Source organism: Bison bison, unplaced genomic scaffold (assembly GCF_000754665.1).
Source record: "Bison bison bison isolate TAMUID 2011002044 unplaced genomic scaffold, Bison_UMD1.0 scf7180017851016, whole genome shotgun sequence".
Taxonomy (NCBI): Eukaryota; Metazoa; Chordata; class Mammalia; order Artiodactyla; family Bovidae; genus Bison; species Bison bison.
In genome coordinates, this window is record NW_011481589.1 from 756,305 (window position 1) to 783,779 (window position 27,475).

Here is a 27,475-nt window from a genome sequence, read left to right on the forward strand (position 1 = left end):
CTAGAAAATCCCACGGACAGAGTGGCCTATCTGGTGGGCTGTAGTATATGGAGTTCACAAAAGAGTCGAACATAACTTAGCAACTGAAGAACAGTGGTGTTTTACATCTATAAATTTGCAATAAAAGACTTTAATGTGTGTACCATTTTATAAATAATACCTGCAGTATGAGAAATTTGGTTTCTATTTTTACCCTTAATAAGTAAACTTAGATTATTCTTTTATTAATGTACAAATACTAGTCCTGGGTAGGTTATGATCAGAGCTGTATAACAGAGGGAGCTTTCTTTAGACCCTGTTAATCAGCTCATAATACCACTTACCATAAATTTACTTGTAAAAGTTAATATACTTGTTTATTTTTTTAATTTCAAATATGGTTTTTTATTGACTAGGAAAGATGTTATTACCCGTGTAGGCTTTTTCAAAGGATCTCAAAAATACATCTTTCTGAGACTAATTAATAGATTTATCATTTTTGAGGTTCTGGAAATTGTTGCCAAGAATTTACGACATACTTATATTTATGCAAAGAAACAAATTTGGAAAATGAATTCAAGTTTTAAACTTACGTGAAGAGGCAAAATCTTACTAATTTTTCATGGCCTTTCAACATGTGAGCATACACCATGCAAAAAACAGGAAGCTGATGGGGAGAGAAGCAAGCATATATATATGTATATAACCAGCTAACTTTAAAGGTCTAGTTTGTTTCTGTCAGTTATCTGCATATACTGGTTTCAAGTAGCTTTATAGGTTAACGTCTTACTGTGATTTTAAATTGCTTCCTTAAAAAGCTTAAGAAGGTGATTAATATTTTTTAGTTCCTCTGGATCTGCCTCAGTCTTGACACACAGCAGTTCGGGAAATAGTCTAAAGCGTCCAGATACCACAGAATCACTTAATTCTTCTATGTCCAATGGAACAAGCGATGCTGGTAAGCAGCCTTTGAGAGTTTTAACTTTTTTTCCTTAAAAATATTTGTTTGAAAAAAATCATTTATAATACTGGTACCAGCACAGATTGGCCCAGTGTAACACCACTCTAAGAAGATGTGTTTTATTTTAGACCTTTTCGATTCACATGATGATAGAGATGACGAAGGGGAGGCAGGGTCGGTGGAAGAGCACAAGAGTGTTATCATGCATCTGTTGTCACAGGTTAGACTTGGAATGGATCTTACGAAGGTAAGACTCACATTTGGTTTTGCTGTTACTGTATATATGTAGATTCGCAATGATCGTATGGTGAGTGTATCTGCACACGTAGTGTAATGACGTAATTTCTGTTTATACTGTTGTTTTTTCATATATGTACCTGAGTAAACTGAGAATTTTATAAAGGATAACATAAGTAAACTAGGGTAATTTCATAGGGATAGTATGTATAGATTATGATTTGGATGTTATTGGGAGAAAGCGTGGAGTAGTATTGGGCTTGGTTAGTAGTTGGACAAAACCCAAAGCAGTGTAGTATATGCATAGAATCAAAATGAGCAGAGTTCTGATCTCGGGGTCAGAGGGTCTGTGCCTACTTTTGCTGTTACCAAACTCTGACCTTGAGCAAGTTCCTTCCTCTATAACCTTTGGGTTTTGCATATACAAAATGGATATTGGAACAGGTAATGAGTGGGAAATTATATGATATACATTGAGCCATAAAATTATTATGGTTCTGGATTTGAATTTGAATTTAAACTTGGTGCTCTAAACAGAATGCCTGATTGATACAGGAGACAGGTGGATAGGTGCCTGTGTATATCCCTGCCACTCTGCTAAAAGCCTTCTCCTTTCACCTAATTCTCACCATAGCACTGCAAAGTTGGTGATGGTTGTTAACTTCATTTTATAGATGAGAAATTGAAGCTCACAGAGATTAAGTAATTTGGCTAAGTCCTTCCTATTAAGTGGCAGAACTGAGATTCTAATCTGGTCGTAGATTTCAAAAATCTATAAACTAAACCATAATACTTTCTAGTAAGTGTGTATAATAAAAATTTTTACCCCAAATCTAAGAACAGAAGCACAAGGATAGCATTCATTTGTGCAACAAACATACTTGCTAGGAAAGTTCTAGGTAAGAGAATATTTGCAGGAGCTTGCCTCCAGAATTTTTTCATTGATCATTAGATTGATTGCATAATTGCTGGAGCAGAATTGTCACTTCAAATTTGAGAAATACAGCTTCATTTTAGATAATGATGTTTATATTTCTTTTCTACACCTTCTACCTTGGTTGGGTTTGGTCTCCAATAATGGAAGAGCCACCTAATAGTATCTTGAACAAGACTAGGTTTACTATCTCAGGAGATGAGAAGTCCAGAAATAGAGTAGTTCCAGGATCCATGAATTCATAGTGGGTCAACAATGTGAGAAACGATCTAGGTCCCTTCATCTCTCTGCTCTGCTGTCCTCTGCATGCTGACGTTCACACTCAGACCCGTCTTCCCACCATTGCAAAATGACTGCCACACTTCCAGTTAATCACATCCTTACGCAGGTATGTCAAAAGGCAGGAAAAATAATTCTCTTCATGAATTTTATTGTTGATATAGGGAGAACATCCTTTTCCGCAGTGGCCTGTCAGACTTCCAGTTGAATCCCATTGACCCAAGCTCAGCCAGTGTGCAAGCATAAGCCAGTCACTGGCAAAGGAGGTTAATAGATTGGCTTAGATTAATCTACATTCACCCCTTGGGGTGTGGGAGGGCCTTGTGACTCATAGCAACCTATAGCCTATACCTGAACTGAATCAGACTTCTTTCGGTAGGGATATGCATAGGCAGCCGGAAGGATGTGCTGCAGTCAAGTGTGTAGTTCTTGCCTCTCATAGCTTCCTCTGCTGTATGCTCCATGTTTGGGTTTTGTAGCCACTAAAAGTTTGTTAATTTTTGCTAACTTACTCCATATTTTAGAAATCTTCATTGGCATACATGGTTGTGGTTGTCAGCAGATTGTGAAATCTTGATTCCCTTGTGCATTTCAAAGTATTATTACAATAATATCTTATGTCACTTTCCTACTTATAATAATGTCTTCTCACCTCAAATATTTTCTAAAAAGAGTTATTCTCCAAATACATCATAGTGTTTGGAAACATTACTACAGTCACATCCGGTTTACCTCACTTGGTCTTCAAAACAGTCCTAAGACTTAGCAGGGCATATAATTATCCTCCTTTTACAGAAACTTTCAGATGTTGAGTACATTTTCTATGGCCTCCTCACACCAAAATAAGTATTTGAACCCAGGTTAAAGACAGCTTAGTCCAGCTCACTTATATCAGTGTTTCAGCAACTTGACATAATGGCATGTACCCAGATAGTGCTAAAAACAATGAAGAAGATCTGTTCAATGAGAGATCTTAAGAAAAATTTTAAATAGGGAGGGAAAAATTTTTTTTTGATTACACATCAAATCAAACTTATGGTCTGTGGCCATGTCTTCTTTTTCAAATTGCATGTTCTGTTCTTTTGTTCATTTTTCTGCTGGCAATAGTAGTCTTTTTCTTGTTGATTTGCAAGAGCTGTTTATATATTGAGATATTTAGCCCTGTCTGTTCTTTGGCAGTCTTACTTACTAATGTACAATCTCCGTGTTCTCCAAGAGTGGTAGAAAATTACAACAAGCTTACTCACCAGTTTAAGCATACGTATACTATGAATATAGGTGTTCTGAGGAACATTTAAACTCAGGAGTCTAATAATAAAATGCTAAGTATTAGAGCCATAGGGGTTCTTTCCAGGTTCTTGCGTTCTGTCATTCCTCTTTATATACAGCAGCAATACCGGTCCACTGGTCAGTCCCTGTCACACTCATTTTCTGCCGCCCTCCCTCCCCTTGTCCCCCACCACCATCTCCATGTCTCCATGTTTCCCTCTGTTAGAGCCTACTCTCTAAGGCTTTTCTCTAGCACCACCTCAACATGTTGTTTCTCAGCTTTGCCCTCATTCTGGTTTCCCAAACAGAGCATGATCTTTTGCCTCTCCTGAATTTCCAGAGTACATTGAACATCTCCTGGATGCTCCTCTGTTCATGGAATTCTCCAGGCAAGAATATTGGAGTGGATAGCCATTCCCTTCTCCAGGGGATCTTCCCAACCCAGGGATCAAACCCAGGCCTCCCACATTGCAGGCAGATTCTTTTCCATCTGAGCTACCAGGGAAGCCTGATATTTATCACATTCTACCTAAAAGTTAAATGCTGGTATTGTTCTCTCAATTAACCTTTGCTGCTTCCATAGCATTTACCACAGGTGCTTGAATATTGCAGTAATTACTACATTTAAAGGAATCTTTGGTTACTGTGGTGCTCAACTGCCATAATGAATAATGTCTAATCTGATACAGACTTCAAAAACTCTTCCTCTATTTGTAATGAAATTCTTCTTTTTTTAATTGATTAATCTTAATCTTTCTTATTCTTTTTTCCCATATTTCTTCTTCTTTTAAGTTTTTATCTTATATTTATTTTTGGCTGCACTGGATCTTTGATGCTGTGTGCATGGACTCTTCTCTAGTCGCGGCGAGTGGGGCCTACTCTTCAGTTGCGGTGCACAGGCTTCTCATTGCGGCAGCTTCTCTTGTTGAGGAACACGGGCCGTTGAGCACACTGGCTTCAATAGTTGTGGCACATAGGCTTAGTTGCCCTGCAGCATTGTGGAATCTTACCTTCTTGGACCAGGGAGGGAACCCTTGTCTTCTGCATTGGCAAATGGATTCTTAACCACTGTCCCGCCAGGGAAGTCCTCCAACTTCTTTCCTTTACTTTCTCCTCTGCCACTTTCCCAGGCCCTCAGCATTTTTCTTCATGGGCCCAGCCTCCTGAAGAAAGAGTTGGTAGAATCCCATCTTTATTGTCTTCTTCATTTTGTTTATTCCCTCAGTTACTTACTAAAAATTTCTTAGTTTGTAATAGTAGCTGAAATGCAAGTACAAATAAAGTATGGTTCTTGCATTCTAGAAGCTCATTGTTTACTTGAGGACACAGATCCTTAAGTACACAGATCCAGTAGATAAATTTCCTTAGGCACTTAAACGATGATAGAGAAGCAGTGGTAGAGAGGAATGTGTGTAGACCCCACCCCCCAAAGTCAAACAGAGCCAATTTTGGATTCCACTTAACAACAGAGCAGTGAGAAAATTTCTCACCCATTTGAGCTTCATTTTTCTCCACTAGTTCTGAATAGGAAAAGGAGTGCAATCAAGGCGATATATTGTCACCCTGCTTATTTAACTTGGATGCAGAGTACATCATGAGAAATGCTGGGCTGGAGGAAGCACAAGCTGGAATCAAGATTGCAGGGAGAAATATCAAATAACCTTTAACCTCAGATATTCAGATGACACCACCCTTATGGCAGAAAGTGAAAAAGAACTAAATAGCCTCTTAATGAAAGTGAAAGAGGAGAGTGAAAAAGTTGGCTTAAAGCTCAACATTCAGAAAACTAAGATCATGGCATCTGGTCCCATCACTTCATGGCAAATAGATGGGGAAACAGTGGCTGACTTTATTTTTTGGGGCTCCAAAATCACTGCAGATGGTGATTGCAGCCATGAAATTAAAAGATGCTTACTTCTTGAAAGTTAGGACCAACCTAGACAGCATATTAAAAAGCAGAGACATTACTTTGCCAACAAAGGTCCATCTAGTCAAGGCTATGGTTTTTCCAGTAGTCATGTATGGATGTGAGAGTTGAACTACTGAAGAATTGATGCTTTTGACCTATGTTGTTGGAGAAGACTCCTGAGCGTCCCTTGGACTACACGGAGATCCAACCAGTCAATCCTAAAGGAAATCAGTCCTGAATATTTATTGGAAGGACTGATGTTGAAACTGAAACTCCAATACTTTGGCCATCTGATGCAAAGAGCTGATTAATTTGAAAAGACCCTGATACTGGGAAAGATCAGTGGGAGGAGAAGGGGATGGCAGAGAAGGAGATGGTTGGATGGCATCACTGATTCAATGGACATGAGTTTGAGTAAACTCCTGGAATTGGTGATGGACAGGGAGGCCTGGCGTGCTGCAGTTCATGGGGTCACAAAGAGTCAGACACGACTGAGCAACTGAACTGAACTTTCTCCAGTGTAAAATGATGATAATTTCTTCTTAATGAGATGGTTGTAAGGTTTAATAAGATAATGTGTGTGTGATGCTCCAGAAAGTCAAAAGATATCAAAGGGTTGCTACTGCATAGTTGTTATTGCTAAAACTTTGATTATTGACTTAGGGAGCCAAAGAGAGGTTGCTCAGAGAAAGTGACATTTGAACATTCAGAATCTCTTGTCTTTCATCCCTTAGGCAGGTTAAGAACAGTTTGAGAAGTAGGTATCAAAAGCATGCCTGGGCAGTACTTGGTGGATGTTACTGTGATTGGAATCAGTTTTTTTTGTTTTCATTTACGTGTTTTTCTTTTTAAATGCAGCTTAGCAGTCTTATATATCTGTAGTGGAATTTGATTCTCAAGGGTCAAATATGTATGTTTTTCAGGTAGTTCTTCCAACATTTATTCTTGAAAGAAGATCTCTTTTAGAAATGTATGCAGACTTTTTTGCTCATCCGGACCTGTTTGTGAGGTATTTGACTTGATACAGTAGCTTCACTTTTTAAAAGATGTTACTCATTACCTTTCTGCCTTTGCAGGATAGATTCCTTTGCCTTTCAAATGTTTCTGAGGAAAAAAGGTGTTGAATATTTTGTTTGTATTAGATGCCTCTGTTGCTGATACTGTTAGGCAACCAAGTTGAACACCTTAAAAAATCTTGAACACCTATTAATAAGGTAGCCAGTATTTAGAGAGCTTTTTTTGATCTAGGAATTGGTAATCACTGTCAAATTATTGATACTACATTCTGATGAAGTTCAGTTATTTGAGTTTAACAAACTTTTCTAAAACACTTGTTTTTTGTCAACACTTTATTATAAGCTGGAAAGGGAAAGAGTTGCAGTGTCTGCATTTGAGGAGTTTATAGTCCAGTGTCCAGATTACAGATTGATTCATAAATTTTAAATACAAAGATTGCAGTATTCAATATATGTATAAAGGACAGGAGTAATCTAAAGGTGAGATTGATTTATGAGGAGGTGAGTGAGTTCACATTGCTTTTCACTGGTAGCAGGAGCATTTTCTTTGTAACAGGATGTTCTAATCCATCCTCTCTGATTGCATTCCTTGGCCTTGGACTGTGATTTACTAGAGCCAGATACAGATCACCGAAGTTTCACAGTGGGTGGGCACATTGGATGACACTGATATGTAACTTCTTAATGAGGATTTTAGAGACTCATTTAACCAGTTCCCAAAGGGCAGAAATTAAATATGGCATTATTTAAATTCATTAAATTCATTAAAAAATACAGAAATACAGCTAAAACACCAATAGATATGATTAAGTGTAATTCTAAAAATTCTTACTCTCCCACAGAGGAGGAAAGGAAATATAATAGAACAAAGAATAAAAGGGCCAAGTAGAAAACAAATGCCATGATGATAGAGTTAAACTCAGCTATATATTCATAGTACATTAAATGTGAATATCATACATACTCCATTTAAGAGAATAGTGATTTTAAGACTGGATTAAAAAAAAAAAGCAAGATTCATCTGTACTCTGTTTGCAAGATCTAAGTATGTAAAGACAATGATTGGTTAAAAGTAAAAGGATGGACAAAGACATACCATGCAAAACACTAAGCATAACAAAGCTGGTGCTGCTGTGTTAGTATCAGACAAAAAATACTTTTTAAGGTAAGAAATATTACCAGAGACAAGTAGGGATATTTCATATGATAAGGGTCAATTTATCAAGAATAAATAATCCTAAATATGTAAAACAGCTTCAAACTATATGTAGCAAAAATTGACTGAAGGAAGAAATAGACAAATACACAATCATGGTTGGAAATTCCTCCCTCTCCCCACCCCTCTGAGAATCAGTGGGACTATGGAAGATCTAGTTAACCTTTCTAAAACATTACCAAACACTATAACAGTCTTTCTAAGTGCCGTGGAACATTCATCAAGATGTACCATATACTAGGAAGACTTAATAAATTTAAAATAATTGGAACCATATGGAATATATCCACTGATCTTTGAAGAATTAAATTAGATATCAGTAACACAGATAAATCCAGAAAATCTCCAACTGTTTTGCAATTAAACAGTGCACTAACAAGTATGAAGTTATGGAAAAAGCAAAACTAATAGTACTGGAAACCAGAAACAGTGTTTGCCTCAGGGTTAAGGGGTGGGGATTGCTTGGAAAGAATGGGGAAACCTGGGGGTAATGGAAATGTTCTGTATCTTGATTGTATGTCATTATTTAAGTACAATCAAGATATAGAACATTTCCATTACACCCAAGATTAATTAAATGGATATATGCATTTTTCCGATTCATGAAACCAAACAATTAAGGCTGGTATGTTTGATTATGTATATTATACTTCAGTTCTAAAAAGGAGCTGAGGTAGTTACTGGTCCTAGGTCCTCTCAGCCTGGCTTAGGGGGTGGACCATGCTGAGGGGTACTGTCAAAAAACGATGTTAAATTTTGTCTTTCTTCCTTGCAGTATTAGTGACCAGAAGGATTCCAGAGACCGAATGGTTCAGGTTGTGAAATGGTATCTCTCAGCCTTTCACGCAGGAAGGAAAGGATCGGTTGCCAAAAAGCCATACAACCCCATTCTGGGCGAAATCTTTCAGTGTCACTGGACATTACCAAATGATACTGAAGAGAATGTGGTGAGTTCTCCACTGATGTTTTTAATTATCTTAGTACTTAGTTCTTAATGTACTGATTCAAGATTTCATTTTATTTAGGGGCAGATGATAGTGGTAAAGGCACTGATTAAAAGATGTTTACCACCATAGAAGAACAATGTTGTTGGATCAGCATATTTTGAATATAGTGAGCAAGGGAAAAAGAGTGGTGCAAGATGAGGATAGAAATTGAGAAACAATATCATGCAAGTCCTCATGGACCATAAGGATAATTTTATGGCTTATCAAGAACTCATTTTTGTAATGAAAAGGTTATTATGGTTATTTTGTGGCAAGTGAATTGAAAAGGGGCAAAAATAGAAGCAAGGAAACCATTGAGGAGACTCTGGCACTATTCCAGGACAGTAGTTGATTCAAGTTATATTTTGGAGGCAGAGCTGTTAGATTGGGGGAGGTAAGTTAGAGATGAATCCTTGCATGGTGGGCTGGTGCTATTTACTACAAAGGGGAAGATTGGATTTGGGGAGGGAAAAGTCTACAGCTCCAATTCGAAATATAGTGTATGGGGAGTCTCTTAGACATGTAAGTGGACTGTCATAATAGGGAGTTAGAATTTTAAGAGTCTGGAGTTCAAGGGATGAAAAAATAAGCCCATAGCCCACAGTGGTTGGCACATAGTGTAACTCGCGAATTTTTCCTTTGCTGAATGATGCATTACATGTAGTCCTGCTTCCCAGGCAGCCTCTGGAGAAGGAAATGGCACCCCACTCCAGTATTCTTCCCTGGGAAATCCCATGGACAGAGGAGCCTGACAGGCTACAATCCATGGGGCCACAAAAAGTCACACACACTAAAGACACAAGCTGTATGTTTCTGTTCTTAATCATATTACAGACCTGGATAAGTACCTGTTCTGTGCCAGGCTTGGCCCTAAGTTCGGGACATGATCCTTGCTTTCATGCATGTCTTAGAGAGACTTACACAAAGCAGTCATTCCAATAGTGTAATTAAGTGCTGTGAGAAAAGTATATATGAGATGCTTTGTGAGTGTAGAGGAGAGAGCATTTAACCACCTTATGAGGCAGAGACTCCAGTTATTAGATTGTCTACATATTGTTTGTTTCCACATCAAAAGAAAATGATGTTCTGTTTGCTTGCAGGAGCTAGTTTCAGAAGGACCAGTTCCCTGGGTTTCCAAGAATAGTGTAACATTTGTGGCTGAGCAGGTTTCTCATCATCCACCCAGTAAGTGACAGAGTTCCTCAGCTACATCCACTTTCAAACTATTGTCTAAAGAGGGTCATAGAAAGCTCCATAACTGAGGTCTCTGCACTGTCCTCATGTTTAATGGCTACCTGTGTCTTCCCAGTCCTGTGAAGATTGGTTCCTCATATCTGTTCCTGGTATAAGTTCCAAAGACTCTATTAGCTTCACTGATTAATAAATATAAAAATAAGGGATTTGGGAAGGCAATTTTTAATGCTTCTAAAGTCATCTTTCACATCATGAGCTGTGCTGTAGCGATCTCAGCACCTCTGAAGACAGTTCATATAAAACAGATGTAGTTTCAGTATGGTGCAGTTCCTGGCCCAATGGAAAGAATGCATGTCTTCCCCTGTTACTTGCTGGATGCCATGTTAAGACTGATTATACTGTATGGGTTCAGGTTTGGGCTGGGGCAGCAACATGCTTGCTGATCAGAACAGACCGACCCTTTGTTTTTAAGCCCTGGGATTGGCCTCACGGTTCAGGAAGTTCCTCCCCATGTGGTCCTGAACAGTGGCTTGCACTGGGGGAGACAGGGTGTAAAGGGCAGGTGGGTAATTTCTGACCACATTCAAGGATGTTCTTTGAAAGGTAAAGGATTTCCCCCATGCAGCCAGTTGTTTCTCTGGGTTAAGGGAGTTGGGGGTGGGAGGCATGTATGTTTATGGTGTGTGTGTGTTTATAAATAAAATGAGGCTATATAGTGCACTAACTGAAACAGTTTCTCTTCAGTTTCAGCTTTTTATGCTGAGTGTTTTAATAAGAAGATACAATTCAATGCTCATATCTGGACCAAATCAAAATTCCTTGGGATGTCAATTGGGGTGCACAACATAGGGCAGGGTAAGTCTGTGGGCTTTGGGTGGACTACAAGTGTTAATGGGAGAACTCTATGTCATTCTTATATGTGCCGGTCATCTGTCTAGTAAGAGGAAATGACCCCAGAAAGTCAGGCTGGATGTCATTGTGTGCAGGGAAGCAAGTGTGTTGGGGGTGAGAGCCAGGTTGAGATGCAAGAGTGATTATCCCTAAACTGAATGGAGATTCCATCAGCTGCTTATGTGAGATTCCATCCCTTCTCTCCACAGGTTGTGTCTCCTGTCTAGAGCATGACGAACATTACATTCTCACATTCCCCAATGGTTACGGCAGGCAAGTAGAGCTGGTCCATTCCTCTGCTGTGCAGGCAGTAGGCCCTGCTATTCTTTAAGTTGTGCCCCTCCTTTCTTTCCTCTGAACTGTCAGCCTTACTGACACTTTTGATTTTGCAGGTCTATCCTCACAGTGCCCTGGGTGGAACTAGGCGGAGAATGCAATATTAACTGTTCCAAAACTGGCTATAGTGCAAATATCGTCTTCCACACTAAACCTTTCTATGGGGGCAAGAAGCACAGAATTACTGCTGAGATTTTGTAGGTATTTTGTTTTTCTGCTTTGATGCTCCTTCTGCATCTCTAAAAGTTTTCCTTTTGTCTTGAACTATAACTTCCATCAAGAATTGACCATTTTAATGGTCCTGTCTTTGTAAACTTATTTTATATTGCTGTGTTTCATGTCTCTTCCTAAAATCCCATCTCAGAAGGAGACCTAAGAACAATCTGAGGTCACTGGTGGGATTTCCTTCCTAGGAACCTGACTTGCAAATAGGAAACTTAAGGAGTCTTCCTGGATCTTGTAGAAATAGGAAACTTAAGGAGTCTTCCTGGATCTTGTAGCCAGCCCAGATTATGTATGCCTAACTCATTATTGCTGGATTGGACCATGAGCTTGTCTATACAGTAGACCCTATGATGCCCACTGTAGTGTCTCAAAGCCCTTATTGTCCTTGTTTTTTTGTGTGTGCCTTTGCTGGGGAAAAACAGTAACCATTGTATCTTTGTTTGGTTCTGTTTGACGCTCCAGGATTAGATGAAGACATCTGCTGTCCAGGTCAGTCAGTTGGGTTCAGAGCCTGCCTAGACAAGGAGACCCTGAAGGGATTTCTCTGTCCTCAGAGGCCTCACTGGGAGCAGTGTTGCAGATGGCAGACACAGGATTGGCTAACCAGTTTTTTGTGGAGATAATTTAATTTTGATGATAGAATCAAAATCCAGAAAATTCTTGGAAGGAAGGAAGGAGGAAGGGACCATGAACAAAAGATGAAGTTTACTAAGGAACACTGTAAAATCCAAAATATTACTGCAGTCAGAAAATAGGGGCAGAGCTTAGGGAGCAGCACAAGTCACCACTATAATGTGACTGCCCCCCTCAGACAGGCAGGCGGGGGGAAAAAGGATGTCCAGAACAAAGACATGGGTGGGCCTGCTTCTCAGAGTTTCTTAAAGCAACCAGCACCAATAGGAACTGCTAGTGGATTTTTTGGCCAGTCACAGTAATTTATAATAAACTGCCTTCTGAAAGAGTGCATGGTGGGCTTCTCAGATAACATCTTAATATTATGGCCCAGCCTGAAGATGAAAGTCTGGTCTCCATCATTGTATCCTTAAGCAAAGCCTTCCCTGACCCTCATCGTAGCAGTGTTACCCTTGATCTCCCGTGGTTGCCTGGACATAAGAGCAGTTGTCACCCAGAATTTCAGTGGTAGTGTCTCCCCACTAGACTGTGAAGAGCTCGAGTTTGTCGTCTGCTGTGGTCCCAGCACCTAACATATCTCATACCCAGTTTCTGGGATCTTGAATCCATTAGCAGCATCTTTAGGGCATTAATTCTTATAGTTGGCTCTGAGAAAACCAGTTTTATTAATCTGCATTCACAAATAAAACCAGTTTTATTAATCTACCTTTACAGTTGCTCTTCTGTGTTTTGCTCTGGGTAGGTAGGCCACAACTGACAAGATTCTTTGGTAGAGAAATATCAATTTGAGACTGACACATAAGTGTTTTAATGTTTGTTTTTTGTTTTTAATGTAGTTCTCCAAACGACAAGAAGTCTTTCTGCTCAATTGAAGGGGAGTGGAATGGTGTAATGTATGCAAAATACTCAACAGGGGTAAGAACATCTGTTTTGCCACTTCTTTCAGGCTTCATTGAATCGTAGCTTGTCCCTTACTCTGGCTTTCTTCATCTGGAAATTTTAACCACCAAGATGAGCTCTAATGCCATCTCTTTAAGCCAGGCCTTTTCCTTCTTCCACCTTTCCCCAGCAGTACAGGTAGTAAAATGATTTTTACTTTCCTGTCCCCTTAAAATACTCAAGAATAATATATGGCAAAAAGTGCTCAGAGTACTTAACATTAGGATTCGTTGTTTAGCTAGTCCAAGAGATTACATCCCAATCATATTACATCCCAACACATAGCCACATTGAAAATATCTATTTTTACCAAGAGCCTTTGCTGCTGCTGCTGCTAAGTCGCTTCAGTCGTGTCCGACTCTGTGCGACCCCATAGACGGCAGCCCACCAGGCTCCCCCATCCCTGGGATTCTCCAGGCAAGAACACTGGAGTGGGTTGCCACTTCCTTCTCCAATGCATGAAAGTGAAAAGTCAAAGTGAAGTCGCTGAGTCGTCTCCGACTCTTAGCGACCCCATGGACTGCAGCCTACCAGGCTCCTCCGTCCATGGATTTTCCAGGCAAGAGTATTGGAGTGGGGTGCCATTGCCTTCTCCGACCAAGAGCCTTTACCAAGACTTAAATAATTTAGGCTTTAGATTGCATATGGAATTCATTGTCTACATCACTAACACATTGTGGGATTTCATTATGAAATCTGTTAATGGGAAGAGTTGACTTTTTCTCTTAGAACAATGTGAACAATAAAACATCTACCCACCTTTTCTGTTTTCTAGGAAAATGTAGTTTTTATAGATACCAAGAAGTTGCCTATAATTAAGAAGAAAGTAAGGAAGTTGGAAGATCAGAATGAGTACGAATCCCGCTGGTAAGGAGACAACATAACTATAGAGTTGTTGCAGCAATGCTCTTGCTATTGGCCAGGCATAGGTGCAGGGCCAGGTGGCAGTCTGTATAGCAGGGTGTAACAGAGCACAGGCGGAGTCCGAATGCCCGGGTTCATACGGTGCTCCACCTCCTGCACTGTAACCCTGACTATAAGCTAACCTGTCTTTGCATTCTTTCCTGAAATGGGAACCACCTCAGCTTTGCTATGAGAACTAAATGAGATATACATGGAGCCTGTGTATGATGCTTGACAAGTGGATGTTGGCTTCTCATCATCTTTGTAGACTCTCTGTATATATGGATATAGATAGATCTCAGAACATCTTTAGGTCTTAACTTAAAAACTTGAAAGAATAAACAGTCTTATTTGCCTGGACTGCCTGTTCATAGTTGTAAGTGGAAATCTATAAACCTTTATGCTCTGCTGCTCACACGAGGGGATCTTAGGATACCTACTTTTTAATCCCTACGTGTCCTCACTTACAAAGCATTGTTTGGACCAGACTTGTCTAGCTATCATCTTCCAGGCCTTGAGAAGAAGCCAGATCTCCTCCCCCACCCCCAACCTTAAGCCTCTGCAATGCTTCTCTTGACCTTTATTCTCTATAGTCAGACTGCTTCTCCCAGATTCATTAATTCCAGGGGAGTCTTTATGAAATGGAATGTCTCAGCTCCTCTCGTCTCCCACTTAGTTTATTTAATATAAACCGCTGTTCCTTGAGCTTAATATAAGGGACACTGACGCCCTAGAGAGATGAACTGACAGTCCCAAGGTTATATCACTAGAGGTACAGCTAAAAGTAGCCTGTCTCAGTTGATCTTTCTCCTCTGTTGTCCCAGCCATATATACAGCTTTCTGCATATGCTTTATTTCCTCCTCTGACAACTAGCGGTGGAATCTTTTGAGTTTGTTTCTGTTTTTCACTCCTGTGCCAGCCTAAGGAGATTTAGTCTGTGAACTACATTTAAAAATTACTTGTATGTAATTTAGTCTGTGAACTACATTAAAAATTACTTGTACTGTAATTATGTTCTAGATGGCTCTAGCCTTTCATTTTTAAATTGCTAACTCCTCTCTCCACCAAGTACTCAGCACCTTCACTTCTTTTCTTTAGCCTTTGGAAGGATGTCACTTTCAACTTAAAAATCAGAGACATTGATGCAGCAACTGAAGCCAAGCATAGACTTGAAGAAAGACAAAGAGCAGAAGCCCGAGAAAGGAAGGAAAAGGAAATTCAATGGGAGACAAGGGTAAGTTTGTTTTGGGGAGCCTGCCTAGATCTGCTAGCTGCTGTTCCCTGAGCTGTCATTCATTCATTTCAAGTGAATACTGAAGTACCAAATAAGCATGGTGATAAATGAGATGAACGTTCATTTCACTGTTGAGGGGGGGAGCACATCAAATAATTAAAAGTATGATACAGAAGTACAAAACAAGTGTGTAACTGAATTTCCCCCCTTTCTCTAACAGTTGTTTCATGAAGATGGAGAATGCTGGGTTTATGATGAACCATTACTGAAGCGTCTCGGTGCTGCCAAGCATTAGGTTGGGAAACACAAAGTTTGCTCCTGGTTCCAGGGCAGGATGCATAATTAAGCAACAATCTTCCTTTGGGAGAACCTATTCACTCCCTTCTTATTGCAGTGGTTCCTATCTCAGGGATACTGGACTTTCTGATGCAGATGAACAATTAAAGCGAGCAAAGCTCCCCTTTTTCCTGTCTGTGGCAGTTACAACGTTGATTTTGGTCTTGAGAAAAACTTCAGGTTTTGAAAACAAGATGTCTGCTCCTTTTCCAAATCCCACGGTATAAATCCCAGTCTTAAACTCTGCATTCTAGTACTGCTGTTGAGATATACAATACATGTTTCCTAGTTCATATAATCTTGGGTTCTATATATACATATATACATATATATAATATAGCTGATGCCAGATTTTTCATAAATACTGCATTTACTGTAAATATCAGTTCCTCTGAGTTGTTTTAGAAAATTTAGTGTAATGTATTAAAATCATGTGTTAGGAAATTTCATGGTCTCACCTACAATAACTTTTACTTTGGAATTGAACTATTATTAAATTGTATCTAACTCTGGACTGTGGTTTAATTATACTCAGTGCTTCTTAAGGCTTCATAAAGTAATTTTTCCAACCTTTTTTTTTAATGTGCTGATTATTTTTATGATTAGACTTGGACCTAGTTACTTAGCAACTTTGAATACAAAGGCTGGCTTTTTATAGGGACTCTTCAAATAATGAAGGGGGTCCATCCATCCTGTCCCTTCCTTATACTCCTCTGTTCTGTCTATAGCCCCCACCATGCTATTCTTGTTTTAACTGAACTCTCAAATAGTACACATAGGGCTACCAACCTTTTATCCAAAAATATTTTATTGCCTTAGAGAATTTGTGAAGAATGCTTATTTTTAGATCCCCACCCCACATTGAAACAAAATATAATAAAAGGAATGTCACAGCAGCAAATGGCTCATTCTGAAGGGCAATACAGAATTATCTTTATTTTTAAATACATTAAAAACAACAACACAGGTATTAGCACCTGGCATTTAGGTACTAAGAAGACACTAGTTACATAGGGCCTCTCAAGGCAGTCATACAGAACTGGATTCTCAATCTGAGAAGACCAGGACAGGCCAGGGCATCTCAAGACTGCTCCGGCAAGCTTTTTGGTTACATTTGGCCCACCCTGCTCGTTTCTCTCTGCAGCTGCTATAGTAACGCTCGGTCTGTTAATCACAATGGAAGGGGAAGGGTAGTAAATCAAATTCTATGATGCCAGTGCAAAAATTCAATGGAAGCCCTAAGGCAGGAGTAGTGTAACTTCATAAAATTCAAACACTTCAATGCACAGTGCTTCAGGCCAAGGAGACTGCAGTTTATTTGACTATTTTATGGTAGGGGAGAAGGTTAAGTCTTGATGTGAAACCCCTGATATCAACAATGGGGACGGTACAGTCTACCAGCAGAGGAGAAGCTGGCAGGTAAGTCAGCTGCATCACGTCACAAGAAGAGTTTGAATCCTCACCAGAAGGGGTACCATCCTCTTCCAGCTCGTACTTCCCAAATCCAACAACCTGAAAAAGGCCAAAGACTTGAGGTGAGAGAGAATGCTGACCATGTTTGGGCAAAGACCTAGTAGGATCTAGGACACCAACCCAAACTCAGTAAATGGGTGAGACGACAAGCCTGCAAAGGACAGAGCTACAGCTTAGGTAACGATACTCACATGAACACTGAGCATTTTACTTCCTGGTCCTCTGTGGGCCTTGAACCAGTTGACTAGGTCTGATTTTGAGAATGACTTCAGTGCTTCAATCTTAATGGGAGAAGGGAAGATATGAAAGAAGGCTATAAAAAACTAGCAATATATTTATGCAAAGATAGTACTTAAAACACAACACCCTAGCCAGACCTCCTTGGTCCTGCTTATTATAAGCACACTGTTTTATTTTAACATGTTTCAGCTGGCTCCCAACCTTCCAGATAAGGATACAAATGAGCCTGATACACCTTCATGTTTCTTCGCACTGACTGACTGGCCGATAATAAGCAGGAGAGGGTAGCAGATGCTGTAACTACAGCTAAGTACCGTACATGGAGTCAAACCCATTACACCTTAGTGTCACCTCTCAGATACATGGTAAGTATTTACCCTCCGGCTTCTAACAGGAAAACTGCAGAACCTCAAGAGTTGGGCTGAATGAAGCCTCTTTGTTAAATACCTGCTCTGCTTCAGTATCCTTTGGTAGGGTTATAGTATCAGAGCACTGGACTGGAGGACCCAGAGCTCCTTTAAATGGGATTTATTACTTGAGGCTAGAAGTTGTCACAAAGACCTACACACAGAATCCTTAAATCTGGAGAAGGAACTTCATAAACACCAGAAGTTCGCAATTTTCTTTAAGGAGCGGAACCTGTTTTTCTCCCAAACCTAGTAGTGAATCTGAATATATAATACAAAAACGAAAAGGAAAAAAATTATATAAAAAACTGAATCACTTTGCAACAGAAATTAACACTGTAAATCAACCGTATTTCAATTTTTTAAAAAGTAGATCTGACTGAAATTGGGGGAGCAAGAGTAAGGAGAGTAAGAATACCCAGCATCCTGCTCACTTGGCCACCTGAGACACTACAGTAGCCAGTCTGGAAACAAGATGTAATTTAATAACATCAAGAAATAGGCAAGTAAATAATAACCAACCCAAGATGAGTGCCCCCGGTCTCTCCTCCACACAATATCAATTTGCTTAGAACTGTGTCTCCTGTTAAATCAAGAGTCCCTGTCAGAGCTGTCTTACTCTGAAAACCATGTTACTACCTCATGGGCAAGGCGGTCAAAGAGATACTGCCGAGTCACCACTTCATTCCAGTTCCTGTCCACTTCCTCCCCAAGGTGGGTGTCCTCGCACTCCTTCAGCTTGATCAGAGCTGTGACCTGTTACCGTCAAAGAAACACTCAGGCATGGCATCACCCAAGCATCCTCAGCACACTGAACCCTGTCTGGTCTGATTTGTGATGGACCTGCCAGCATGACGATGAGGGATGGAGCTAGGAAGACGTGGTCAGATTAAGGTAGGCTACAGAGCTCAAGAACCCAGCACACAGTACTCTTAAGACTAGTGTCGAGGGCTTATGCTATGCTGAGTCACTTCAGTCGTGTCTGACTCTGTGCGACCCCATAGACGGCAGCCCAATAGGCTCCCCTGTCCCTGGGATTCTCCAGGCAAGAACATTGGAGTGGGCTGCCATTTCCTTCCCCAGTGCATGAAAGTGAAGTCACTCAGTTGTGTCCGACTCCCAGCGACCCCATGGACTGCAGGCTCCTCCGTCCATGGGATTTCCAAGCAAGAGTACTGGAGTGGGGTGCCACTACCTTCTCCGATCGAGGGCTTGGGTGACCCAACAAAAGACCAAGCCAGCACAATCACCTGGGTGTTGAATGCATCCTCAGTGAGGTTCTCAATCTTCTCCTCAAAGCTTGAAAGGAACTCTTCTATCTTCTTATCAACAACTTCAGAGCTAAAATAAAACATCTTCCATTAAGTCATCACTGACCAGGTCTCAAGCAGAAGGCAAAGGAGAGAACTAGGTCTAAGGCATATTTCCAGGAAAGGCTGAAGTGATCTCCCCTAAGCTGCAGGAGGTAAGTGAACAATGAAGAACCCCCACCCCTACTCCACTTCTAGCCCAATTCCCTGGTATCCTCGTAGGAAGCAGTAGACAGCCATGCTGACCATTTCAAAGCTGAGGACCAACACGGCCTAGTACCTTGCTTGCAGCCCGAATGCTAGGTCAGGCATCTGCCTTTCTTGTCTTCAGATATGCCTGAAGAGAGGAAGCAGTAGCAAGCCCTGCACAGTCACCATAGGACTTGAGTCAAACCTACAAACCCACTGGTAAGTCCTGGACCAGGCCATGTATGAGCCACCTGCTGCAGCTGTGACTAAATGGGAAGCAAATGGTCAGGGCAAGGATGCAGCCCCTATTCTCTATGCCAAGAAAAATGATAGCTGGGCCCATCATCTCACTTGTTTACTCACTTGTATTTGGTTGCCTGAGTCCCCACGGTGACAGAGAAGCCTAGAATCCCAGATGTGTTCCTACAGGTAGGGTAGACATGGTACCTATGGCCAGAGTGAAAAGTTCTATGAGCTCGGGTACTCACCTGCACCCTGTCCTTGGAGGTACTAGAGAGCAATGGGAACGGTTTCTGCCCATCCTTAATGGACCCTACAGGTCCTGGAAGAGGATCCATAGATGTTTACTCTTGGGTTAGGGTATCCACCCCTCTTCTGAACTGAGGACCACAAGGCCAGCCTCTTCTCTTGCTAATCTTGAAACTTGACCAAACTGACAGACTGATCATAGTCCAAGATGCAAATTGCAAAAGTTTTGACAGTATGACTCTACCGAGTGTGACTTGGTAGGTATGACTCTTAAGGCCTGGAAGGGCCAAAGAGTGCTGAGACTGTTCAGTCAGTCCAGCTGATCGACTTAAGCCTGCAAAGTAAGCCCCAGATCTTACTTGAGGTCAGTGCTCTTGCCAGCAGACTTACCCAAGGGTCTGCTTGGTTCGAAGGAAGTCAAAACAAGGCTCTTCCATATGCATCTGTAATTCAACATACTACCCATCAGCTCAACTCCTCCCAGCAGAGAAACCTCCATTTCTTCCCCCCAAAGTGTTAACATGTGACCCCCGAGTCCAGCCTCCCTTACTGCCTTCTTAAATAGCCCAGGCCCATTATCCTGGCTAATACTAGGTGAGAAATGCTCAACAACCAGCTCACTTACAAACCACAGATCTCTGACCACTCCCAGGTCCCCAGCCCCCAGGTAGATAGGCCAGTCCTCACAGTTGGCCAGGGGCTCCCGAGTATAGGGACTCTCCTTTATGCAACTTACCACAAGCAGCTCCATAAGAGTGTATTCTTTCAGACTCCTGGCACCTGACTGAGAGGAGAAGCTGATCAGACCAACTGAAAATCCAATGGCTTACAGGGCTTTTTCAAAATATAGCTCTTCTTGACAACCATTTATTCAGGATACTACCCTACTCTTCTCCCCCGCCCCCGCCGCCCCACCCCATACCCTCTACTGTTATACTTCCTGCCTTCCCACAAAACAGGAGGTGTGTGCAGACTGGAATCATGCATGATGATCTGTATTCCCAGCCCTAGCTCAGAACTGCAGGTGGACATGGAATTGAGTTCAGTAATCCCTGACCTGCCAGCTCCTGCCCAAAACACACCAAGGACACAACCTAAAGTCAAGGACTTGCAGAGGAAGATAGGCTCTACAGACAAGGCAAAGATTCAGCGCCAGAAACTCAAGAAAAGGACAAGGTGACAAGTGAGGCCGTGGAGCCCTGCCCAAATTCCAGGCCAGGGATCTTTACAAGGTCAGACAGAGAAGTGATTTCCTCATGTAGAAAACCCAGGACCAAAGCAGCAGATAAAGAGCCCCAGTGTTTGGGAAGTCTGAGATCAGTCTAAACAGACACAGGTCCCCACTGTCCTAAAAGTGAGTGGGACCAAACACAGGCTAGTCTATGGACCAATTGAGATCAGTGCAAAGCTCTTTCTTATTTTAAGCACCATCCCATATCTCCAGAATGCTGTGGAAAACACATAGGATTTGAAGACAGAAAGTATAAATTTGAACTCCAGCTGGTATGACCTCAGGTAAGTGAAGGACCTCAGATTTATCATACATAAAATAGAGGTGATAAATCCTCTCTCTCAGGTGCTTTGAAAATACTCATTATGACTCTGGAAGCCATTCTATTTATTGTATGTTGGTTGACTATGTTTGCTTTTGTCATATTTTAAAACTGTCCTTTTAACAAATGTCTTCTTGCTCCCTGGAGTTCTGACTGGTGAATATGTAGGGACTTCCAGCCATACTTCAGTTCTGTCCCTCTGGACTAGTGGCTGGGTGATTAATAAAGCACTGTGATTGAAAAAGGATCCACTCCACTGACAGGAGCAGTTTTTAAATGTAATTGCTTCAAGAGGACATATGACCCCAAGCATAAAACCACAGAGTAACCGCAAACAGGCCTTGAAGAGCATAGGATCACTTCCCCCAGACACTGTGGTCCTTCCACCAGTCTTTAGTGTCTAAAAGACACAGCCATGAGGACAGCTGTGTGCAAAGGAGCCACTGACCTGGTAATATACAGTGACTTCAGAGTTGGCGTCACCCCTGTTCAGAGCTCTCACTTTGCACAGGTGGTGGCCACTGGGTAGCTCCACCACCTGGAACTGCACAGGCATCTCCTGCTCCAGAGGCATGAAGTTCAACTTGCTGCAAAACAATCAGTATGGGTCATCGAGGCTGTGCCTTTATCCTCCTATTCCTGCCCCCAAAATTGAAACTCAGGCCTTCTACACTGCCTTCTGAATTGCTTTGTTTATATAACTAACCTCAAATAAACCTACAAGAAGCATCTCCATTACAGATTTAGTAACAACTGAATTTTGGTCTCAAGGTCCTCTTGCTATTAAGAACACATAACTCCTAAAGAGAAAATTCAACTAATACTCACTCAACAACATATTTCAGGAAATCTGTAGATTCCTAGGAGGTGAAAGAGAAGAAAATAGCTATATCAGACTCTACTGTCATTAATTTCACCCCAAACCAACTAATACCAATGTTCTAAGTGCATGGGAAGCCCTGGAATGCATCAGAAAGCAGATACAGTCTGTCACCCAAAATGCTGATCATTCATTCACTGGGTTTATCACTCATTAACTGGGATTATCATTCACTGATTCAATATTGATTATGTTTGTTGAATACTAAGTGGCTCTCAACTGAAGTGGCTCCTTTTCTGTTCTCTCTTGGTGCTGTTTACTGTCCACTGTGAAACTTTCTCCACTGGGGGATCAAACTTAGTTGTCCGGTTTACCCCATTAGGCTGTGTTTTAGAAACCTGGATCTATTAATACAGAGCCTGGCATAGAGTGAGCAACAGAATACACTTGATACTAAGTGAATGATGTATATATATATACATCCCTCAGCCCTCCCCAGCTCCCACTTTAATCTCTAAATTAAACTGTTTCTAGTTTCCACAATTGTCAACAAATGTAACCAGTACCATGTATTTACCAAACCCACTTAACTCAAAATGCGGTCCAATACCAGTAGTCTCTTTCATAAGAAAGTCTTGTCCAGCACTGAAAGGGCCAAGTTCCCTTCTAAACAGACTGTGACGATGCTGGCCTGCCAAAATTACAGAGCTTCCCCTTTAGGGAAGAACTAATAGAATTCCAGAGCGCAGAACAGCATTCATACCTGGCCTGTACCAACAGAACCCTGACACTCACTGTGCTTGTGACATTTCCTTGTACCAGGCCCTCAACAAAGAGCTGGGCTTTGAATTCTCTGACGAAGCTCAGCAGAGACTCAAGGGAAAGGCCATCCATCAAAGCGCGATACTTATCAATCATAGACCAACGGGAATACTCCAGGATTAAAAGCCGAACATCTCTACAGAGAGCAGGAAAAAAAAAGTCTTATTGTAAGAAATGAATTGTAAGGGTATAGGATTGGGTTAAGTTTCTATAGATGATGTGTTTCTTTAAAGTGACAATTTCTATCACTACTTAAGATAGGGAAACAATGTCATAAGCAGCAAAAAGCATTTAAAACTGCATATATAGACTATTACATAGATTATTAGCTCATTGGTAAAACTTATGTTTCAATTGCAAAATAAAACACTTCACACAAGCTGCCAAATGAGTCACAAACCAATATTACTATTTTGATTTCAAATCTCACTAGCATTTATTCATTACTGGAAGTGACCATCATGTATATCTACAATGACAATACAGCATAACTGGCTCTAGGCAAGAATCAGACTAACCCCCTCCCACATGGTAAGCTATTTATTTATTTTTCTTAGTAAGCTGTTTAAATATGGCCAAGTTACCTAACATTTGTGGCTCAATTTCATTTGTAAAACAAGGGAAATAAAAACGCCATACTATTATCAGTTTTGGTGAGAATTAAATAAATACACTTAAAGTTCTTAGATCTAACACATACCAAATCTTCAATAAACAAGTACTATTACTCTACCACATTTTAACAAAGTAGTATTCAGGAGTTATAGGATATATGGGGCTATTTTTAATTATATCAATAGTTCCAGACAACTCTCCTTTCCCATTTATATTTGGTTATTAGTTTTTATAACTTTTTGTGATCAGATTATCAGTTATTACATGTCTGATTCTTAACTACTCCCTCCCCTGCTTTCGAATTTTGGCCATTTATGGTCTCATTATAACTATGTCTAATGCAGGGTATTTACAGATGCCCAGCAAACAGGTCAAGTAGGGGCTCGCAAGCCATGTGCATAAAGGGCTATATCTGCTCAGAGGGGACTTTTTCCCCCCTCCCACAAAGGCTCTACCTGCTGACAGAGCCTTTTTACCCTCAAGAGTGTACTTTTTTCTGATTCACACAAAGGTACCCTATAAGCTACCGCTGGCCCTAGATTAAAGAACAGGCTCTGGTGAAAGGCCCAAGATGACTGCCTATTAGCAGAGGGCATACAGACTGTCCAGAAGCGTTTCTGCTCTCTTCTGCAACCTGACTGAATTCTGGATAGCTGCAGTTGTCAGATAAATGACCTGTTAGGCAATTTAACTCAGCTACTTATCATAACATCCAATACACTAAGCAATTTTGAGCTACAACAAAGTCAGCACTTTTTGAACTATTTTTTACTTAGAAACTAGGAAAAAACACTCTTTTAACCTTTAGCCTCTAATTAAGTATAGTAGACTGTCTGCAGTCCTCCTCACCGATAACTACTTACACTGAGTTTAGGAACTCTCTAACTCTATGGGCTAGTTTCCTAAAACACAGCACAATTCTATCACATCTGAATTAGCACTGAAACAACAGCCTCACTCCCCACACTTAATTCCAAGGAAGGCATATAGTTTTAGGCCTTCAAAATATAAGCTGATCCCATGTATACCCACTTGGCCAGAGTTTCAGGCTTGATGAGGATGTTAAAGTAGGTCTTCTTCAATTGCTCAGTTATCATTGTAAACACAGCTGGTGTGGAACTGAACTCCGCTAAGTAGTCAATAATAAGTTGAAACAGTAGCTAAGAAGGAAAGAAAGAAACACCGTAAGTGGAGAAACATGTAAATCCACTGATTTTTAGGGGGAAAATGTTTCCCATTGGTTTCTACCAGGGGTTCAATATGATAAAATAGGCATTGTGTGGGACATAAGTACTAATGACTCAAAGAATCTTTTTTTTTTTTTTTCCCCTTAACCCATGGCTACACCACCTAGCTATTTTTTTTTCCAGTAATTCATTTATTTATTTTTGGCTGTGCTGGATCTTCACTGCTATGTAGGCTTTTCTATAGTTGCAGTGAGTGGGGACTGCTCTCTAGTTATTGTGATCAGCTTCTCACTGCGGTGGTCTCTCTTGTTGTGGAGCAGAGTCTAGGCTGCACGGGCTTCAGTAGTTGCAGCATGTGGGCTCTGCAGGTGCGTCTCCCGGGCTCTAAGCACTGGCTCAACAGTTGTAGCACACGAGCTCCGGGACATGTGGGATCTTCCCAGATCAAGGATTGAACTGGTGTTTCCTGCATTGGCAGGTAGATTCTTTACCACTGAACTACCAGGGAAGCCCCTCCCTCAAAGAATTTTTAGGAGCTAAAATTCTCAATAATTATAAAATCTGAAGGAATAAAAATTTTCTTTTTCATAATTTTCAGAGGTATTTTAAAACATTTTTTCCTTCCCATTAAACTTAAAAATAATTTTATTGAGCATCTCCACTGCCCCAAAATTTGATTTTAACTGGGAGGAGATAATTTAGGAAATAATGACTTTGTATCAACCTGTGCTATCCAGAAACATGTGGAGTCTTCTCCCTTAAAGTCTTTTATATGCTTCAAAAAGATTTATAGCTTTCTTTAGATAGGTTCTATACTTTTCTTCTTTATTCTTACATATTTGATTATTTTTCTCAATATTATAGTGACATATTTTTTCCCAATCCATTTCTAAGTGGTTATTACACTACAGGAAAATGAGCCATTGATATACTGGTCTTATGATGAGTCATATCACAAATTATTTTTTAAATTCTAATAGTATTTTGCAAAGAAAAATGCTTTTTCTCTTCCAGGTGTTTTTATTTTTTCACTTTAATACAGTAGCCAGAAATTCTAAAAATAATGTCAACTAATAGAAGTGATGGTGGGTATCCTCGACTTGTTCCTAATTTTAATGTTCAGGATTTCATCAGTTAGTATAACATCTGTTATTGTACATTTAATTAAGATTTTTATTGTGGTTGAGTAACCTCCCTTTATTCCTACTTATTAGGAATGACAGCTCAAATTTATCAAATAATTTTGGGGGCATTAATCACTATATTCATATAGTATTTCTCAACTGACTTTGATATAATGATTTATGTTCATTATCACTATATTCACACAGTGTTTCTTAACTGACTTGTGTTATAATGATTTATAACAGCTTCATAAAACTGAACAACCAACTCTTTGCTTTGCTGGCACTGGTCATGGTCAATTATTCTTCTTGTTATATTTGAACTTAACTTTCAAGTTTTTAGAATGCTTGACTCTGTATTTCATAGGTGTAAATGATCTCTAGTTTTACATATGTATTTATAGTATTTATATAAAGTTTTAATGTTACAGTAGGGAAGCTTCATAAAATGAAGAACCTCAAATACTATGGTTTGTATTTCTAAAAAGCTCTCCAGGTAATTCCAAAACATACCTACCAAATGACAACTACTGTATTTGGCTTTAATATGTTTGGATTTTAAGCTACATTATATTTACTCTTTTGAAGGTTACTAAAATATTCCATGTGTCTCCTCCTAAGAATAATTTTTGTTCCCAGGGGAGACTGACAAGTAAGAGGGTATAAAGAAGAAAACTACTCTTCTCTAGGGTTTTTGCTAAGATATGGAGGCTATCACCTCTTAGCACAGGTCTAATTACTTCCAGGTCCTCTCCTCCAGAATTTTTCTTAGATAAACCCAATTCCCCAAATGTTAATATATGTTCTACCCAAAAAACCAACATATAAAATTTATTGCTGGGTACATTATTTTACCTGGTTCTTGGTATTTCTTCCTTTACTTATGAAGTACTGACAGATGACATTGAAACATATTCTTTACCAAAAGATAAATCACTAACAAGATATAAACTCTGTTTCTTAAGAGTCATAAACTTAGAAGGGAACAAGACACACACACTTGAAACAATGGAAAAGACTGTAAGAAGACAAAGAAAGAACACAGACATCTAAGTTCTACTCTTCGTCAGGGTATCAGGGAACATGTCAGGTGTTTTAAATCTGTCCTTGCACTATGGCATGAAATTACACTCAAAAAAGAAAACAAAGAAAGAGCTAGTCACTCAGTCGTGTCCAACTCTTTGTGACCCCATGGACTGTAGCCCACCAGGCTCCTCTGTCCATGAATTCTCCAGGCCAGAATACTGGAGTGGGTAGCGTTTTCCTTCTCCAGGGGATCTCCCCAACCCAGGAATAGAATCTAGGTCTCCCACATTGCAGGCAGACTCTCTACTGTCTGAGCCACAAGGGCAGCCCAATTACACTCAAACAAGTACTAAATACCAGTGTTGGCTGCAGAGAAACTGACAGTAAAGAGAAGTATAATCAAGTCTGAAGCACAGGCTGTGCTGTATCTATTACTAATGTATACAACACTAATAAATGTAATTAATTGAAGAATATATGTTGCTCTTATATGTGGCCAAAGTCAGAATACCTGCCATCAGCCAAAAAAACCATAATGATCTCCAGGCCAGAATATTGGAGTGGGTAGCTGTTCCCTTCTCTAAGGAATCTGTCCCACCCAGGAATCGAACCAGGGTTTCCTGCATTGCAGGCTGAGCTACCAGGGAAGCCCAATAAATACAATTAATTAAAGAATATATGTTGCTCTTATATGTGGCCAAAGTTGGAATACCTGCCATCAGTCAAAAAAACCTAATGATCT

At 40.3% G+C, this 27,475-nt stretch overlaps 2 protein-coding genes across 8 annotated transcripts in view; one reads left to right on the forward strand and one right to left on the reverse strand.

The window, feature by feature from the left end:
- The window catches only part of OSBPL9 (oxysterol binding protein-like 9), a 164,788-nt gene extending 148,735 nt beyond the window's left edge, over positions 1 to 16,053 (forward strand). For 5 of the 6 annotated variants that reach the window (XM_010849699.1, XM_010849714.1, XM_010849722.1 and 2 more), the window contains 12 exons: positions 825 to 937; positions 1,069 to 1,187; positions 6,492 to 6,577; positions 8,576 to 8,747; positions 9,887 to 9,971; positions 10,725 to 10,835; positions 11,081 to 11,144; positions 11,264 to 11,404; positions 12,902 to 12,980; positions 13,780 to 13,871; positions 15,007 to 15,142; positions 15,363 to 16,053. In XM_010849699.1, coding sequence (XP_010848001.1) covers positions 825 to 937; positions 1,069 to 1,187; positions 6,492 to 6,577; positions 8,576 to 8,747; positions 9,887 to 9,971; positions 10,725 to 10,835; positions 11,081 to 11,144; positions 11,264 to 11,404; positions 12,902 to 12,980; positions 13,780 to 13,871; positions 15,007 to 15,142; positions 15,363 to 15,437 — 1,273 coding nt within the window. In that variant the 3' untranslated portion in view covers positions 15,438 to 16,053. The remainder of the gene's footprint in view (positions 1 to 824; positions 938 to 1,068; positions 1,188 to 6,491; positions 6,578 to 8,575; positions 8,748 to 9,886; positions 9,972 to 10,724; positions 10,836 to 11,080; positions 11,145 to 11,263; positions 11,405 to 12,901; positions 12,981 to 13,779; positions 13,872 to 15,006; positions 15,143 to 15,362) is intronic. The other variant, XM_010849706.1, reaches the window with a different exon arrangement.
- A 222-nt stretch (positions 16,054 to 16,275) lies between these two features.
- The window catches only part of NRD1 (nardilysin (N-arginine dibasic convertase)), a 103,788-nt gene continuing 92,588 nt past the window's right edge, over positions 16,276 to 27,475 (reverse strand). For both annotated transcript variants that reach the window (XM_010849746.1, XM_010849752.1), the window contains 11 exons: positions 24,429 to 24,556; positions 22,755 to 22,917; positions 21,968 to 21,999; positions 21,588 to 21,726; positions 20,323 to 20,370; positions 19,977 to 20,029; positions 19,461 to 19,544; positions 18,849 to 18,939; positions 18,238 to 18,354; positions 17,143 to 17,232; positions 16,276 to 16,990 (listed from right to left, as the gene is read on the reverse strand). In XM_010849746.1, the coding sequence (XP_010848048.1) occupies positions 16,793 to 16,990; positions 17,143 to 17,232; positions 18,238 to 18,354; positions 18,849 to 18,939; positions 19,461 to 19,544; positions 19,977 to 20,029; positions 20,323 to 20,370; positions 21,588 to 21,726; positions 21,968 to 21,999; positions 22,755 to 22,917; positions 24,429 to 24,556 (1,143 nt within the window). In that variant the 3' untranslated portion in view covers positions 16,276 to 16,792. The remainder of the gene's footprint in view (positions 16,991 to 17,142; positions 17,233 to 18,237; positions 18,355 to 18,848; positions 18,940 to 19,460; positions 19,545 to 19,976; positions 20,030 to 20,322; positions 20,371 to 21,587; positions 21,727 to 21,967; positions 22,000 to 22,754; positions 22,918 to 24,428; positions 24,557 to 27,475) is intronic.